The 16,643-nt window shown below is 44.1% G+C and overlaps 1 protein-coding gene across 1 annotated transcript; it reads right to left on the bottom strand.

The window, feature by feature from the left end:
- LOC130138721 (uncharacterized) lies at window positions 1–9,274 on the bottom strand. Its single transcript, XM_056313609.1, has 4 exons — window positions 9,143–9,274; window positions 1,139–1,198; window positions 772–1,056; window positions 1–515 (listed from the first exon to the last, which is right to left on the bottom strand). Exons 1-4 carry the CDS (start codon window positions 9,272–9,274, stop codon window positions 63–65), a joined length of 930 nt encoding a protein of 309 aa, XP_056169584.1. The 3' UTR covers window positions 1–62.
- Window positions 9,275–16,643: the final 7,369 nt, after the last annotated feature.

Genomic DNA, 16,643 nt, shown 5'->3' with positions numbered 1-16,643 from the left:
ATAACTTGTCCTATAAATAGATAATGCTGAAGCAAGCTTACCCTCGAGTTTGGAAATTTTAACTAGCAAGGACCGACAAAATGATCATCATCATCAGCAATCTCATTATCATTGTGTCGCTCATCATTGTGCCCATCACCTACTGGATTAGTGGGAGGTACAGGAGGAACGTCATCGTGATCGAGGTTGAGGTGTCGCAGGATCAATTGCAAATGTTGTTTCATTCCTCTTATTTCTTCGTCCTTCTGTAAAAGTAAATGTTTTAGTTGGCTCAATTCTTGGGTCATTTGCTCCTCGTGTTGTGTCCTCCTTAAAAAAGCCGCATTGGAGGATGAAGTTACAGCAGCCTGCGTTGTGTATATCCTTGACAAGGATCCCATCCCAAATATTTGACCTCTTCTCATTCCACCCGATGCCTCCATCCATAATGCTATACTGTCAACCGATGGCTCGGACGCAGCAACACCATCACCACCACTAGCAGCAGTGCTCATTACAAGTTCATCATATTTGTCCTACATTAACAATATAGATGAAAATAAAATAACTTCATCTATATAACTACCATAAATATTAACCTTACATAAAGTATAACCTTACATACCTTAATAGCTTTTGCTCGATCGCCAGTCCATGTCTTATCTTTTTTCTAAAATGTACGTTCAAATGTAGCTATAAATGTCGGTTCCGTCCCCAATTCATCTGCCTACAAAATATAAACATAAATAAGTAATCATTGAGTTAACTTACAGCATTGTTTAACAGACTTACCATTCTTTTTCTATGCTCCCTGATGTTGATAGATCCCCCAGCATATGTGGCAGACCCTTCACTAGAACTAGAAGCTCGATTTTTCTTATTTTGTTCACTGATTTGCTTATGCTTTTCGGTGTCCCAAGTTCTCTTAATTTCCGTCCAATTGTCAGCTGTAATAAAATCCGACTTTTCTTGACTTCTCTTTGCTCTATTCATCACATTTCGCATGTGATCATCGGCTTTCTTCTTAAAAATTCTTCTAACTTCTTTCTCTTCCGCTTCATCCCACCTGAACTTTCGCTGCAATCAATAGAAAAACAATTATATACTCAGTATGCTAAACCGAACTTAGTTTGTGAGAAAATAGAAGGACAAAACTTACCTTGAACTCATTCCACCACAATTCCTTTACTTCTTTTGGAGCGGTGGTCCAACTAGTATACTGTCACGCCCCGAACCCTATTGAGCTCGCGACATCCACCTCTGGTCGATTTATGCGACAACCCAGGAATTATCGCCGACCTCAATAATGCAATCATCAAAGATTTAATGCACGACGAAAACCACAAGCGCACCCGGACAATTCAAACGGGGAGAGTCAGGGAGAATATACATATTTTCATTTACCAACTTATAAACTATTTACAATATACAACCACCGCAAACACTTGCACACCACATTTGAAACCATCGATATACAAAAGATCGATGACCTGGCATCCAGACCTAAAAAATGGTACTCTGCCAAAAACCTACTCCGAGCCCCTATACTAATCCCTACGCCTCTTGCTAGGCGTCCATTCTGAGTCTGACTCATCATCACCGGAGTCTGAACTCCCTTGATCCGCTTGCTCTTCTGAAGACTCCGGCTCCGCCTCAATCACAATCGGATGATCAATCTCACCCGACTCAGCTGGAACAGCGTTCTGGTACTCCTCAGCTAGAATATCGAAGAAATTGATCTTAGGAACGTAATTGGGATCCATGTATTCCTCAAATGGGAGTATATACTCCGGGTCTCCTACAGGCTCTTCCGACTCCTCCGACTCGCCATCAGGTTCTACCTCGGGCTCCACCTCTTCTGGTTCCTCCTCATCTGGTTCCTCCTCATCTGGTTCCTCTTCCTCTGATTCCTCTTCAGGGATTGGTTCTAAGTCTATGTCCATCGGGTCATCCTTAGCTTGCGATGCTTCGGGCTCGGGCTCATACTCAGCCTCCGAAGATCCCTGAGCGGCGGGGTTGGATGCATCCCAGATTGCGCTACGCTAACCTCTGTACTGGTCAACTCTCCATCAATCGGGGGTACGGCAGTCGGGTCCCAATCCCCAACTAGATCAAACGGAACATCAAATCTTCTAACGGGTCCAAACTCAGCCCCATCCGCATCCCGGAAGAACCAAGCAGTATAAACGTGGGTCTCCCAAAGAGGCAATCGTACTTCTACGAAAACGGTCGTGGTATGCTTAATCCAGGTCATTCCATCACCCATCGGAAACTCTGTAACTTCATTCTCGGTGTGCACTGGTACCCCAAAACGTTCTGGTGGCGGTGGCGGTGGGTTCATGGCTCAGGTCGGGGTTCTGAAAATGTTGATTGAAACAACCATGAGAACACTTCTCAGCAAGTTCACCCCTAAACCCTACCTAGGCTATCACGTACCTCCAGACAATTTCACAAACACAATTACACACATACCATTATCACATAGCAGGCACATCAGTACAATCACAAGCATGCACAATTCTCATGTCATGCACTCATTCCGTTCTCATCATATCTCATTCACATTCCTCGCCAGTGACCCGCGTTAAAGTACACGCCTCAGGTACACTGCAACCTCTTTTCACAACACTTCTGGGCCCGCGTAAACGCACACGCCTCAGGCCATGTTTCTTGCCCGCGTAAACGTACACGCCTCAGGCTCAACACCTACCACCTACTACACAACCCGCGTTAAAGTACACGCCTCAGGCTGGCAGTTTTCCGGTAATACCGGGCATCGTCCCGCGTAAACGTACACGCCTCAGGACGGCACAATTTGCGCGAATTTATGTCATACCACATCTACTTTCTTACTCAGGCATATGCTCAACAAGCAATTACCACACACAACTGGCCAATCACACGTGGCCCGTGCACGCATCAATTACACACAACCCATGCTCACTCAGCATTTGACATGGCCAATTTTAATAATTAAATTAGTTTGGCCCACACGTGCACCCAGCAGGCATATTTCAATCGGGCAATTACACAACCATGCACTCAATTTGATCACAAAATTTCAGTCACAGTTCAAACACACCATAAACGCACAATTCGCCATTTTTCTCCAACCAAATGGCGTCAAATCGATTTCTGTCCTTCACGAGACTTTCTCGCCATTAAATGTCGGTTCTAAAAATCCAACTTGCGTCCCGATCGGCCCATCACAGCCCCATGAACAGTAGTCCACAACTCACTGTTGTCCTCCAATTTCCAATAAAAATTGTCCGAATTAAATCCTAAGGCCCGCCACATAATTCCACTCCTAAATCATGCAATTTCGCACTTAACTTATACCCGTTTTCACCCAAAAATCGCCCGTCAATACCCGAAGTCCTAAATGGGTTTTAGAGCGCGACTTACCCGCGTTCTAGACTATCACGGCTAGAACGGAAATTGGCGGCACTTAATCGGGAACGGCGGCGACGATGAACGGCTCCTGGCAGGCGGCGATCGGCTTGGGCGTGACCAGCAAGGCTCACGGCCACACGGGGAGGAGAAGAGAGAGAGAGACGGACGGCGTGGGGGTTGGGGGCGGCGGATCGGCGACGGCGTGGCGGTGGTGACTGGCGGTGATGGCTCGGCGGCGATTGGCAAGGAGAGAGAGAGAGAGAGAACGGGGGGATTTCACGGTGAAGGGGTAGGCCGAACGGGAGGGGGAGGGGGAGAGAGAGAGAGAGAAGAGAGAGAAAGGGGCCTTGTAGACCTAAATAGTGTAATTTGACCAAAACGGAAAATTACCAAAACGCCCTCGTCTAATCTTTTTGATCCAACGGTCCAGATTCGATCTAATCTTGAAACCGACGACCCAGATCGAATCTTACCAAAAATATCCAAGGGCACTCTTGTAATTTCTCAAAAAGTCCAAGGGCAAAATTGTCTTTTCCAACTTTTAGGGAAAAATTACCAAAATGCCCTTGCCCTTTAAAACTAACCCTTTAATAAATTCCAAGGGTAAAATGGTTACTTTCTCCGTTTCTCGCCGAAATCAAACTTTTATGAAGGATTCGAGCACATCCAAAATTGCACGTTCCATCCGCAACGTCGTCCTAACGTCCCGTTGTGACTTCCAAATTTTTCCGATGTCCGATTTGGGCTAAACTAAATAATCAAATTTTATCAAACGCAACTCGAGCGTTTCTCAAACTAACGGGCGGCTTGTTGGGAAAATTCGCATATTCGACCCGTGACTGACAATAATTCAGGTCACGTACAAATTTATTCGGCTCGTGACGACTTCGATTGTCATTAAAATCGCGAGGATCAATTACTAGATCCGAGGGGTACGATCGTTCGGTATAGGTTCAGAATAATTCGTCAAGTCATTTCGTGGTTCGGCGGAATCACCCGCGATCCATTACTATGACAGTGGCGAATTGACCCCTAGCTATCCTTGGATCGGCCAACAGTGGCTCAAAATATCACCTCGACGATTTTATGGTCGAAAATCAATTCACGATCGAATTTTCTTTTAGTCGTACGAATTTAAATCCCTAATTAGCCTTTCCCTAATGGTTAGTATGCCAGGAATGATCAGTTCCGGGCGAGAATTAACTACGAGTACATTTATAAAACTCAGTATTTTATAATCCCAAATGGACTGATTTTCAGGATGTCACAACTCTTCCCCCCTTACAGAAATTTCATCCTCGAAATTTACAAATCTCACCACTACCCAATATTTACAATTCCTACTACTACTCAAACAACTGGGGGTATTGACGTTGCATCACCTCTTCACTTTCCCAAGTTGCGCCTTCAGTCCCGTGGTGTTCCCAAATAACTTTAACCATCGGGATTGTCTTATTCCTCAACACTCGCTCCTTACGATCTTTGATTCTTATCGGTCTCTCGACATAAGACACTTTGTCATCAACTTCGATCTCCTCATAATTCAATACATGCGTCGGATCCGGTTCATATCTCCTTAACATCGATACGTGGAATACATTATGCACTTGCGATAGATTTGGCGGTAACGCAAGGCGATATGCCAAATCCCCGATCCTTTCTAAAACTTCAAAAGGTCCTACGTACCTTGGACTCAACTTACCCTTCTTATCGAACCTGGATAGTCCTCTCATGGGCGATACCTTAAGAAACACGTGATCCCCTACTTGAAACTCCAAAGGTCTTCGCCTTCTGTCTGCATAACTCTTTTGACAGCTTTGCGCTGTCTTCAGTCTTTCGCGTATAATCTTAACCGCCTCAATCGACTGCTCCACTAACTCTGGCCCAGTTATAATCCTTTCTCCCACTTCGTTCCAACACACGGGCGTTCTACAAGCTCTACCATATAGTGCTTCAAAAGGCGCCATTCCAATGCTCTGCTGGAAGCTATTATTATATGCAAACTCTACCAAGGGTAGTTGTTCTTCCTACTTACCCTGGAAATCCAGCACACATACCCTGAGCATATCCTCTAGAGTCTGAATCGTCCTCTCAGACTGGCCATCTGTCTGAGGATGGTAAGCTGTACTGAACTGCAACTTGGATCCTAACACCGTCTGCAGACTTTTCCAAAAACTGGCGGTAAATCTAGGATCACGATCTGAAGTTATCGACACGGGTACTCCATGCAATCGAACTATCTGCTGTACATATAATTCAGCGTATCGATCTAATGCGAAGTCCTTTCGCACAGCCAAAAAATGTGCCGACTTGGTCAATCTGTCGACAATCACCCAAATAGTGTCATGGCCTCTTTCGCTTCTCGGTAATCCTGACACAAAATCCATAGTTATGTGCTCCCATTTCCACTCTGGGATTTCCAAAGGTCACAATAATCCCCCGGGCTTACAATGTTGCGCTTTCACCTGTTGACACGTCAGGCACTTAGCCACGTATTTAGCGATATCAGCCTTCATACCATTCCACCAGTAGTACTGCCTCAAATTCCGATACATTTTAGTACTACCTGGATAGATACTGTAACTGCTACGATGCGCTTCAGACAAAATCTCTTCCCTAAGTCCTGTATCGTCCGGCACACATAACCATCCACGAAACTTTAATATCCCGTCCTCAGACACTTGAAAATCTAACTTTCTCTTGGCATCTTCCATCTCTACAATCTTTTGAATTTCTTGATCCGAAGATTGCAACATCTTGATCTTAGCCTGAATTTCCGGTTCAATCCTAAGCGTAGCCAACAAGCTCGAGACTTGACTCACTTTGAATCTGAACTCCGAGTCTCGTACTTTTTCCAATAGTGTCCACTCCTTGACCATCAAATGTACTATGCTTGACTTACGACTCAAAGCATCAGCTACCCGGTTAGCCTTCCCGGGATGATATAAAATTTCGCAGTCGTAATCCTTCAACAACTCCATCCACCGACGCTGCCTCATGTTTAACTCCTTTTGGGAAAACAAATATTTGAGGCTCTGATGGTCTGTATAAATCTGAAACTTTTCTCCGCATAGATAATGTCGCCAAATCTTAAGGGCGAATACAATTGCAGCCAATTCTAGGTCATGCGTCGGATAGTTCATTTCATGCGGTCTTAACTGCCTTGATGCATAAGCTACTACTCGCCCATTTTGCATGAGTACACATCTCAATCGTTTCAACGACGCATCACTATATATCTCATATCCTCTAGGTCCTGACGGAATAGTCAGTACCGGTGCCGTTGTCAATCTATGCTTCAATTCTTGAAAACTCCGCTCACATTTATCTGACCAATCAAATCTCGTTTCCTTTTTCAACAAATGGGTCAACGGCGTTGCTATTGCCGAAAATCCTTCCACAAAATGGCGATAGTATCCAGCCAAACCCAGAAAACTCCAAATCTCGATTACCGTTGTTGGCCTTGGCCATTTCATCACAGCTTCAATCTTCGATGGATCTACTGAGATTCCTTCCCCCGAAATCACATGACCCAGAAACGCTACTCGACTGAGCCAAAATTCGCACTTGCTAAACTTAGCATATAGCGCGTTCTCCCTTAAAGTCTGTAGGACCTTACTTAAATGGAATTCATGTTCCTCGGAACTTTTCGAATATACCAATATATCGTCTATGAACACAATCACAAATTGATCTAAAAATTCCTTAAACACCCGATTCATCAGATCCATAACGGCAGCGGGGGCGTTTGTCAATCCAAACGGCATTACAGTAAACTCATAATGTCCATACCTCGTTCTGAATGCCGTCTTCGGAATATCCTCCGTCTTAATCCTCAACTGATGATATCCCGTTCTCAAGTCGATTTTAGAGAACACCGAAGCCCCTTGCAACTGATCAAACAAATTATCAATCCTCGGCAAGGGATATTTATTTTTAATCATCACCTGATTCAGCTGCCTGTAATCTATACACAATCTCAACGATCCATCTTTCTTCCTTACAAATAACACCAGCGCTCCCCACGGAGACGCACTGGGACGAATAAACCCCTTGTCCAATAATTCTTGCATTTGCACCTTTAACTCCTTTAATTCTGACAACGACATCCTATAAGGTGCTTTCGAAATTGGCTCGGTCCCAGGTGCCAATTCGATTATAAATTCTACCTCCCTCGCTGGTGGCAGTCCCGGCAATTCCTGAGGAAACATATCGGGATACTCGCACACCACAGCTATATCCTCAAGCCTCAATTCTTCAACCGTTGAATCAACTACTGCCGCTAGGAATCCTTGACACCTTCACTCAGCAACTTCGTCATTTCAAGCGACGAAATCCAAGGAATCGAGGGTCCTCCTCGACTTCCCACAAATTTAAATTCCGGATGTCCAACATGATTAAATTGGATCACCCTACTACCACAATCCATTACGGCCCTCTGCTTAGACAGCCAATCCATGCTCACTATCACATCAAAATCATACATGTCTAGAACTGCTAAATCGATTATTTCCTCCCTATCCCCAATCACAATCTTACAGTTTAGACAACCCAACGAAATCAGCATCTTATCATTCAAGGGAGTGGTCACACATAATACCACATCAAGCAATTGCGGTTCCAAACCAATTAAATCAACAAACTGTTTCGATACGAAAGAATGTGACGCCCCGGGGTCAAATAAAGCATACGCAGCATGGTTGCACAAAGAAATCGTACCTGTGACAACCCCTGGTGCGTTCTCCGCCTCTCGTCTGGCCATAGCATACACTCGTCCTTGCGCTTGAGGCCTATTCTGGTTTGCTATTTGGGCAGCTCCAGCCTGATTCCCATTCCGAGGTGGCGACAATGCAGGCGGCCTATTCTGTCTGGGATTGGGGCAATTCCTTACATGATGACCGAATCCCCCACATCCAAAACACGCTCCACCCCGGGTTGGACAAGGTCCACTCCCGTGTCTACCTCCACAAATTCTACACGGTCCATTGAAATTCCTGATTGGTTTCCCAATATTCCTTTTAACAGAAGGAGTAAAGCGCCTATTATCCATCATCGGCCTCTTTCCCAAATTACGATTGTCCCTTCCCTAGACAAATCTCGATCCAGTGGCAGTGGCCCTATCCACCTGATCTCGCTCAAGGATTTGGGCCTTATCGAATATCTCCTCATACGTCTACAGATTTACCAGTAACAACTGGCTACGAATATCAGCCCTCAATCCGTCCCGAAATCTTCGCGCCTTGTCATCGGGATGTTCCACCATTCTTGGAGCAAACTTAGACAGCCTCGCAAATTCCGCCTCATACTGATCTACTGTCATCTGACCCTGGCGGAGTCTCATAAATTCGGCTAACTTCCTTTCCCTGGCACTAGCCGAAAAATACTTCTCATAGAAACTTCCAGTAAAAGCAGCCCAAGTCCGGGATGTACCCTTTGGAAAAACCCTATCTCTTGTGGCCTTCCACCAATCGTTCGCGTTATCCTGCAACTGGTATACCGCCAGAGTTACTTTCTCATGATCATTACACTCTAGCACCTCAAAAGCCTTCTCGAGCTCCTCTACCCACCGAGGTGCAGCCTCAGGGTCACCTTTCCCAGAGAATTTAGGCGGTTTTAACTTTATAAATTGCTCTACCAATTGATGCATCGGTCTATTTACAATCACATGCCCCTACCCTTGGTTCTCATTATCATTAACAGCAACGGCGGCCACAGCGGTCTTGGCAGCTTGGGCATCCACAGCAGCTCTTTCCTGAGCCTGCTATCCTACCAGATTTCCGATCTGTTCTAGGGTCCTCATAACAGCTTCCATTCTAGGATCCTCAGCAGGTCTAGCTTCCACCCTGGGTTCTGCTGCAGCTCCAGCATTGACCCCAAGATTTTCTATCGCTCTTGCACCCATACCCAGGTCCTCTACAGCCCTAGCTCGAGCCCGACCTCGACCTCTCGTTCCCCTTCCAGCGCCCCTTCTCGGGACTCTTCCTACGCCTCTTCCTTCACTGCTCATTATCGCAATTCTACCACTCTCCTACCTGCTATAATTCCATTTAGGAATTAGCACTCTATGCCCACTAGATTAATCTGATTCTAAACAGTGAATTAGCACAATAATTCACTCAACAGGCAACCCCTCACTACCAATCACGAGATCACAATCACAAAGGTCCGAACACTTACCTCAGGTCCAGACGCACCTGCATTTCCATCATCACAACAATTAATTCATTCAATCAATCACAACAACCAGTCTGGAGGCACGTGTAGCTTATTCCACCTTACAACTCGCTAAGGTCTCCCTAATTCTACCCCACAATCTCTGCTCCTTATCACTCCAAACTTCGACCAGTTTAGATCGAGCAGACCTTGCTCTGATACCAATTCAAACCGGGATGTCACGCCCCAAACCCTATCGAGCTCGCGACATCCACCTCTGGTCGATTTATGCGACAACCTAGGAATTATCGCCGACCTCAATAATGCAATCATCAGAGATTTAATGCAAGGCGAAAACCACAAGCGCACCCGGACAATTCAAACGGGGAGAGTCAGGGAGAATATACATATGTTCATTTACCAACTTATAAACTATTTACAATATACAACCACCGCGAACACTTGCACACCACATTTGAAACCATCGATATACAAAAGATCGATGACTTGGCATCCAGACCTCAAAAATGGTACTCTGCCAAAAACCTACTCCGAGCCCCTAAACTAATCCCTACGCCCCTTGCTAGGCGTCCATTCTGAGTTTGACTCATCATCACCGGAGTCTGAACTCCCTTGATCCGCTTGCTCTTCTGAAGACTCCGGCTCCGCCTCAATCACAATCGGATGATCAATGTCACCCGACTCAGCTGGAACAACGTTCTGGTACTCCTCAGCTAGAATATCGAAGAAATTGATCTCAGGAACGTAATTGGGATCCATGTATTCCTCAAACGGGAGTATATACTCCGGGTCTCCTACAGGCTCTTCCGACTCCTTCGACTCGCCATCAAGTTCTACCTCGGGCTCCACCTCTTCTGGTTCCTCCTCCTCTGGTTCCTCTTCCTCCGGTTCATCTTCGGGGATTGGTTCTAAGTCTATGTCCATCGGGTCATCCTCAGCTTGCGATGCTTCGGGCTCGAGCTCATACTCAGCCTCCGAAGATCCCTGAGCAGCGGGTGCTAGATGCATCCCAGATTGCGCTACGCTAACCTCCGTACTTGTCAACTCTCCATCAATCGGGGGTACGGCAGTCGGTTCCCAATCCCCAACTAGATCAAACGGAACATCAAATCCTCTAACGGGCCCAAACTCAGCCCCGTCCGCATCCCGGAAGAACCAAGCAGTATAAACGTGGGTCTCCCAAAGAGGTGATCCTACTTCTACGAAAACGGTCGTGGTATACTTAATCCAGGTCATTCCATCACCCATCGAAAACTCTGTAACTTCATTCTCGGTGTGCACTGGTACCCCAAAACGTTCTGGTGGCGGTGGCGGTGGCGGTGGGTTCATGGCTCAGGTCGGGGTTCTGAAAATGTTGGTTGAAACAACCATGAGAACACTTCTCAGCAAGTTCACCCCTAAACCCCACCTAGGCTATCACGTACCTCCAGACAATTTCACAAACACAATTACACACATACCATTATCACATAGCAGGCACATCAGTACAATCACAAGCATGCACAATTCTCATGTCATGCACTCATTCCGTTCTCATCATATCTCATTCACATTCCTCGCCAGTGACCCGCATTAAAGTACACGCCTCAGGTACACTGCGACCTCTTTTCACAACACTTCCAGGCTCGCGTAAACGTACACGCCTCAGGCTCAACACCTACCACCTACTACACAACCCGCGTTAAAGTACACGCCTCAAGCTGGCAGTCTTCCGGTAATACCGGACATCGTCCCGCGTAAACATACACGCCTCAGGATGACACAATTTACGCGAATTCATGTCATACCACATCCACTTTCTTACTCAGGCATATGCTCAACAAGCAATTACCACACACAACTGGCCAATCACACGTGGCCCGTGCACGCATCAATTACACACAACCCATGCTCACTCAGCATTTGACATGGCCAATTTTAATAATTAAATCAATTTGGCCCAGACGTGCACCCAACAGGCATATTTCAATCGGGCAATTACACAACCATGCACTCAATTTCATCACAAAATTTCAGTCACAGTTCAAACACACCATAAACGCACAATTCGCCATTTTTCTCCAACCAAATGGCGTCAAATCGATTCCGGTCCTTCACGAGACTTTCTCGCCATTAAATGTCGTTTCTAAAAATCCAACTTGCATCCCGATCGGCCCATCACAGCCCCATGAATAGTAGTCCACAGCTCACTGTTGTCCTCCAATTTCCAATAAAAATTGTCCGAATTAAATCCTAAGGCCCGCCACATAATTCCACTCCTAAATCATGCAATTCCGCACTTAACTTATACCCAATTTCACCCAAAAATTGCCCGTCGATACCCGAAGTCCTAAACGGGTTTTAGAGCGCGACTTACCCGCGTTCTAGACTATCGCGGCTAGAACGGAAAGCGGCGGCACTTAATCGGGAACGGCGGCGACGATGAACGGCTCCAGGCGGGCGGCGATCGGCTTGGGCGGCGACGGCGCGGCTTGGGCGTGACCGGCAAGGCTCACGGCTACACGGGGAGGAGAAGAGAGAGAGAGACGGACGGCGTGGGGGTTGAGGGCAGCGGATCGGCGACGGCGTGGCGGCGGTGACCGGCAGTGATGGCTCGGCGGTGATCGGCAAGGAGAGAGAGAGAGAACCGGGGGGGGTTTCACGGTGAAGGGGGAGGCCGAACGGGAGGGGGAGAGAGAGAGAAGAGAGAGAAAGGGGTCTTGTAGACCTAAATAGTGTAATTTGACCAAAACGACAAATTACCAAAACGCCCTCGTCTAATCTTTTTGATCCAACGGTCCATATTCGATCTAATCTTGAAACCGACGGCCCAGATCGAATCTTACCAAAAATATCCAAGGGCACTCTTGTAATTTCTCAAAAAGTCCAAGGGCAAAATTGTCTTTTCCCACTTTTAGGGAAAAATTACCAAAATGCCCTTGCCCTTTAAAACTAACCCTTTAATAAATTCCAAGGGTAAAATGGTTACTTTCTCCGTTTCTCGCCGAAATCAAACTTTTTTGAAGGATTCGAGCACATCCAAAATTGCACGTTCCATACGCAACGTCGTCCTAATGTCCTGTTGTGACTTCCAAATTTTTCCGGTGTCCGATTTGGGCTAAACTAAATAATGAAATTTTATCAAACGCAACTCGAGCGTTTCTCAAACTAACAGGCGGCTTGTTGGGAAAATTCGCATATTCGACCCGTGACTGACAATAATTCAGGTCACGTGCAAATTTATTCGGGTTGCGACGACTTCAATTGTCATTAAAATTGTGAGGATCAATTACTAGATCCGAGGGGTACGATCGTTCGGTATAGGTTCAGAATAATTCGTCAAGTCATTTCGTGGTCCGGCGGAATCACCCGCGATCCATTACTATGACAGTGGCGAATTGACCCCTAGCTATCCTTGGATCGGCTAACAGTGGCTCAAAATATCACCTCGACGATTTCATGGTCGAAAATCAATTCACGATCGAATTTTCTTTTAGTCGTACGAATTTAAATCCCTAATTAGCCTTTCCCTAATGGTTAGTATGCCAGGAATGATCAATTCTGGGCGAGAATTAACTACGAGTACATTTATAAAACTCAGTATTTTATAATCCCAAATGGACTGATTTTCAGGATGTCACATATACTGCCCCATCAACAGTTATTGATTATTTTATTAAGTTTCCTCACAACATACGTAGCATCCGTGAATCTGCAAACAGGTTATAACGATATGGACAATGAAGCATACGGACAATTCAGTTGACATCCATAATAATTTACATATACTTAAAAAAATGAAGTACTTACGAATCTCCAATTGGGTATATCATGAATCGGCTATCTTCTTCATCATTCGAGTGTTGCACTAAAGAAGAAGGTGGAACCGAAGGAGATGGAACTGAAGGAGATGGAACTAAAGTAGATTCAGTTCGCATTTAAGGGTCGGAGGAAGGGCCAATGTGTCCATCAGCATGTACTGGTTGAGGGTTAGATGCAAGGGCAGGGGAAGAGGAAAAGGACGGGGACGGGGACGACGAAGGGGAAGGACCTGGTCTTCTTTGTGAAGCTACACCACGACGCATGTGACCTTCACGTTTATACTAACAAGTTGGAAGGTTAGACAAATATGTTAAAAAATATAAACATGTATTAGGGACACATAATGACGTACGTCGTGAAGCTTACCATTTTATTTTTTAGAGCAAGAGATAAACTTGAGAAAATGAAACAAACTTGCTATCGCCCCTGATAAAAAGCAAGCTGTCCGGAAATGTCTACGAGCTTCTTTAGCTCGTATTTTGCCACAAATAACAGTTGTGGTAACTGTCTACAAAAACATTCAACAAGCACTTAAATATTAGCTCCTTTCTAGTGATTATTATGCAAGAAGAAAACATGAGTGAAGCAACATGATGTTGAGAAGAAAACTCATTTTCCGTGAAACGAACGTCGGAAAATCTAGGAAACGTTTTCTTGAAATTTGCTTTCCGTAAAACGAACGGAGCCTAAGAGTCGCCACAAATTATTAGTAGGTCGATTGGGAACATAAAATCCTTAGTTGTTAGAGGGAAGTCAACTAATCACCTAGGGTCAATTGATCTCCTAAGACTAAATATGTAGATCCAAGGATTCGATTAAATGTGAAGTAAGAGTTAGCAGCTCCCACATCACCCTTTTGGTACCAAATTCCTCGATTAAGTTGTGTCATGCAATATCATAGAATTTCCTAATTTACATATACATATATCTTTTTGGTTTTGAAAACATTAAAATTTCTACGATCGCCCTCAAGTCGCATCGTTGATAGACAACTACTCGACTCCATTGTAGTCATTCAAAAAGTACACAATGCATTCAAAACAAATCCAATGGATGAATCCAATTCATGTCAAACACGCATCCAAATCCGAATGACATTCAAACAAAACAGGACAGAATCCAACCCAAACAACATGCACAACCTATACACCATGTGTATGTTCTAAATTGTTAAAAGCGGGGACGAATCCAATCCATCATGTAATACAGACAACTCTAAATCAAACAGGGGGCCGCAATCTGTAAATACACTAATCACTAATGGCGATAAATCTAATCCCAAAATTCAATTTGAATATCAACGTGCATTATCCTACAACATGTAATCTCATAACAACCCGCGATTTTGTCACATCAGCGTGTATCCTCGTAATCATAACATGCGATCTTAATTCACATCAGTGTGCATTGGGGGTTATTCTAGTCCTAATAGATTATTTAGGGTATTCTAGGATTTCGAATTTCCATACAAATCCCCCAAAAATGAGTCACTTTAGGATAGATTAAATTGCCTTTGCTAGGATAGATTGCATATTAATTAGGCATTTTTTATTATTCCGAATTTCATTGAAAAATACCAAAAATACATTATTTGCCTGTCATTAGAATTAGGTCATATCATCGCATGACATATAGTTTGCATGCTAGGTTTAATTAATCGTATGTGCACTTAGTCTAGTTTTCATCTTAATAAAGAGAAAACCCCAAAAAAGGTGTTGAATGAATTGCTTGTTAAATAGAAATCATTTTAAGATTGTTTGTGTGATTTTCTAGCTAACAATGCAGACACTTGTTGACACCTGATTTTTAATCGAAGTTTTCAATTTCAAATAAAATCAAAAAAATTAGGATTATAAACTTTGGCCATGCTTAGCAACCTATTTCTAAACAAAAAATAAATTTTTAAAATTTTTCGTGAATTTTTCCTTAATTTCTATTAATAAAAATAAGAAGAAAATAAAAAAATACCAAATGGAATTCAAAAATTCCATAAAATAGCCATTAGTCTTATTTTAATTCCAATTTCAGTCCTGAAGTTCCAATTTTATAAAATTTCAATTGGGGATATGTTTTTCCCAAAATTGGGTAATTTCATACCCTAATTGAGCCAAAAATCCAATTAAGTCATTTTTAGTCATTTTTGGATTATGGTGTCTTCACAACAATTGATTCTAGGACCTTTAATTGCATATTGGTCAGTTCAATTTCACAATTTGACAAAATAATTGAAAAACCCCAAAAATTAATTGAAAATTAGGGATTTTAAGAGTCAAATTGGGGATCTTATTCAATTTGAAATTTTCAGTCAAAACCCATACCTTCCCTAGGGTTGATTGAACATGGGTAATTTAATTTTGGCCTCAATTTTGCCTAATTAGGTCATTTGGACACTGAATTGAACAAAAACCCAATTAATCCGAATTCAAATTTGGGGATTTTTGACCTAATTGGAATGAAAATTCAAATTAAACTTATATTTTGAGGTAAAATATGTCAAGAATTTGAAATTTGGGATCAAAATCGCAAAATTTGGTCAAAATGGGGTCGAATTTGCAAAATTGGACTCACCCGGGTCTGCCGGGTCAATCGGATCCAACCCAACCCGACCCAGGTCAGTCATCCCCTTCACCTGGTTGGGCATACACGGGAATGAAGAGGAGAAAATATCTAATCAATCCGTCCCTTCACCGACTTACTCATCCCAATCTAGCACGTGTTAAACGGCTTGGACAACTAGGGAATCTCCAGCTGTTCATCTTTATTCGCTCTAACCGATTAGGGAGTCGGTTATAGGCCAAAGCTACATTGGTAAAGGCTAGAAAAGAGGCGGGAAAACCATTCCCTAGGGGAGGAGCTGTTCGACAATATTCCAGAAAGAGAGAGAGAGAGAAAACGAGCGAAACCAGAGAGAGAAAGTGAGAGAGAGAGAAGGTCAGAGGTCCCCAACCGAGCATCCGACGCCACCCTAGACGGAGGAACGCCGGCAAATCGGAACTTGGCCATGACCTCCCTTCCTCATTTTAGTCAAGCCAGCTAACTGTGAATATAACATCCTCAATTTCAGGCCCCGGGAAATGGCCATGGATCGGTTTGCCAAGGGATCAGGATTGGTCTTGAATGCGACACGTGCCCTACTCGTACCTGTGAGCAAGGAGATAATACTCACTTGTAAGCCTTCCAATCTTCTTACACCCTTGATTTTGCTAAGAATTGAGTTTTGCTGAATCAAATCTAGTGGTTTTCTCATTTGGACTCAATTTGTGTTCTTGTTCTAGAAAACCCAGATTCGGGTCCTT

This window comes from Syzygium oleosum, unplaced genomic scaffold, assembly GCF_021117445.2.
Source record: "Syzygium oleosum isolate NSW1041296 unplaced genomic scaffold, Sole_v2.1 Sole_v2.08, whole genome shotgun sequence".
Taxonomy (NCBI): Eukaryota; Viridiplantae; Streptophyta; class Magnoliopsida; order Myrtales; family Myrtaceae; genus Syzygium; species Syzygium oleosum.
This window is presented reverse-complemented; position numbering and strand designations above follow the sequence as displayed.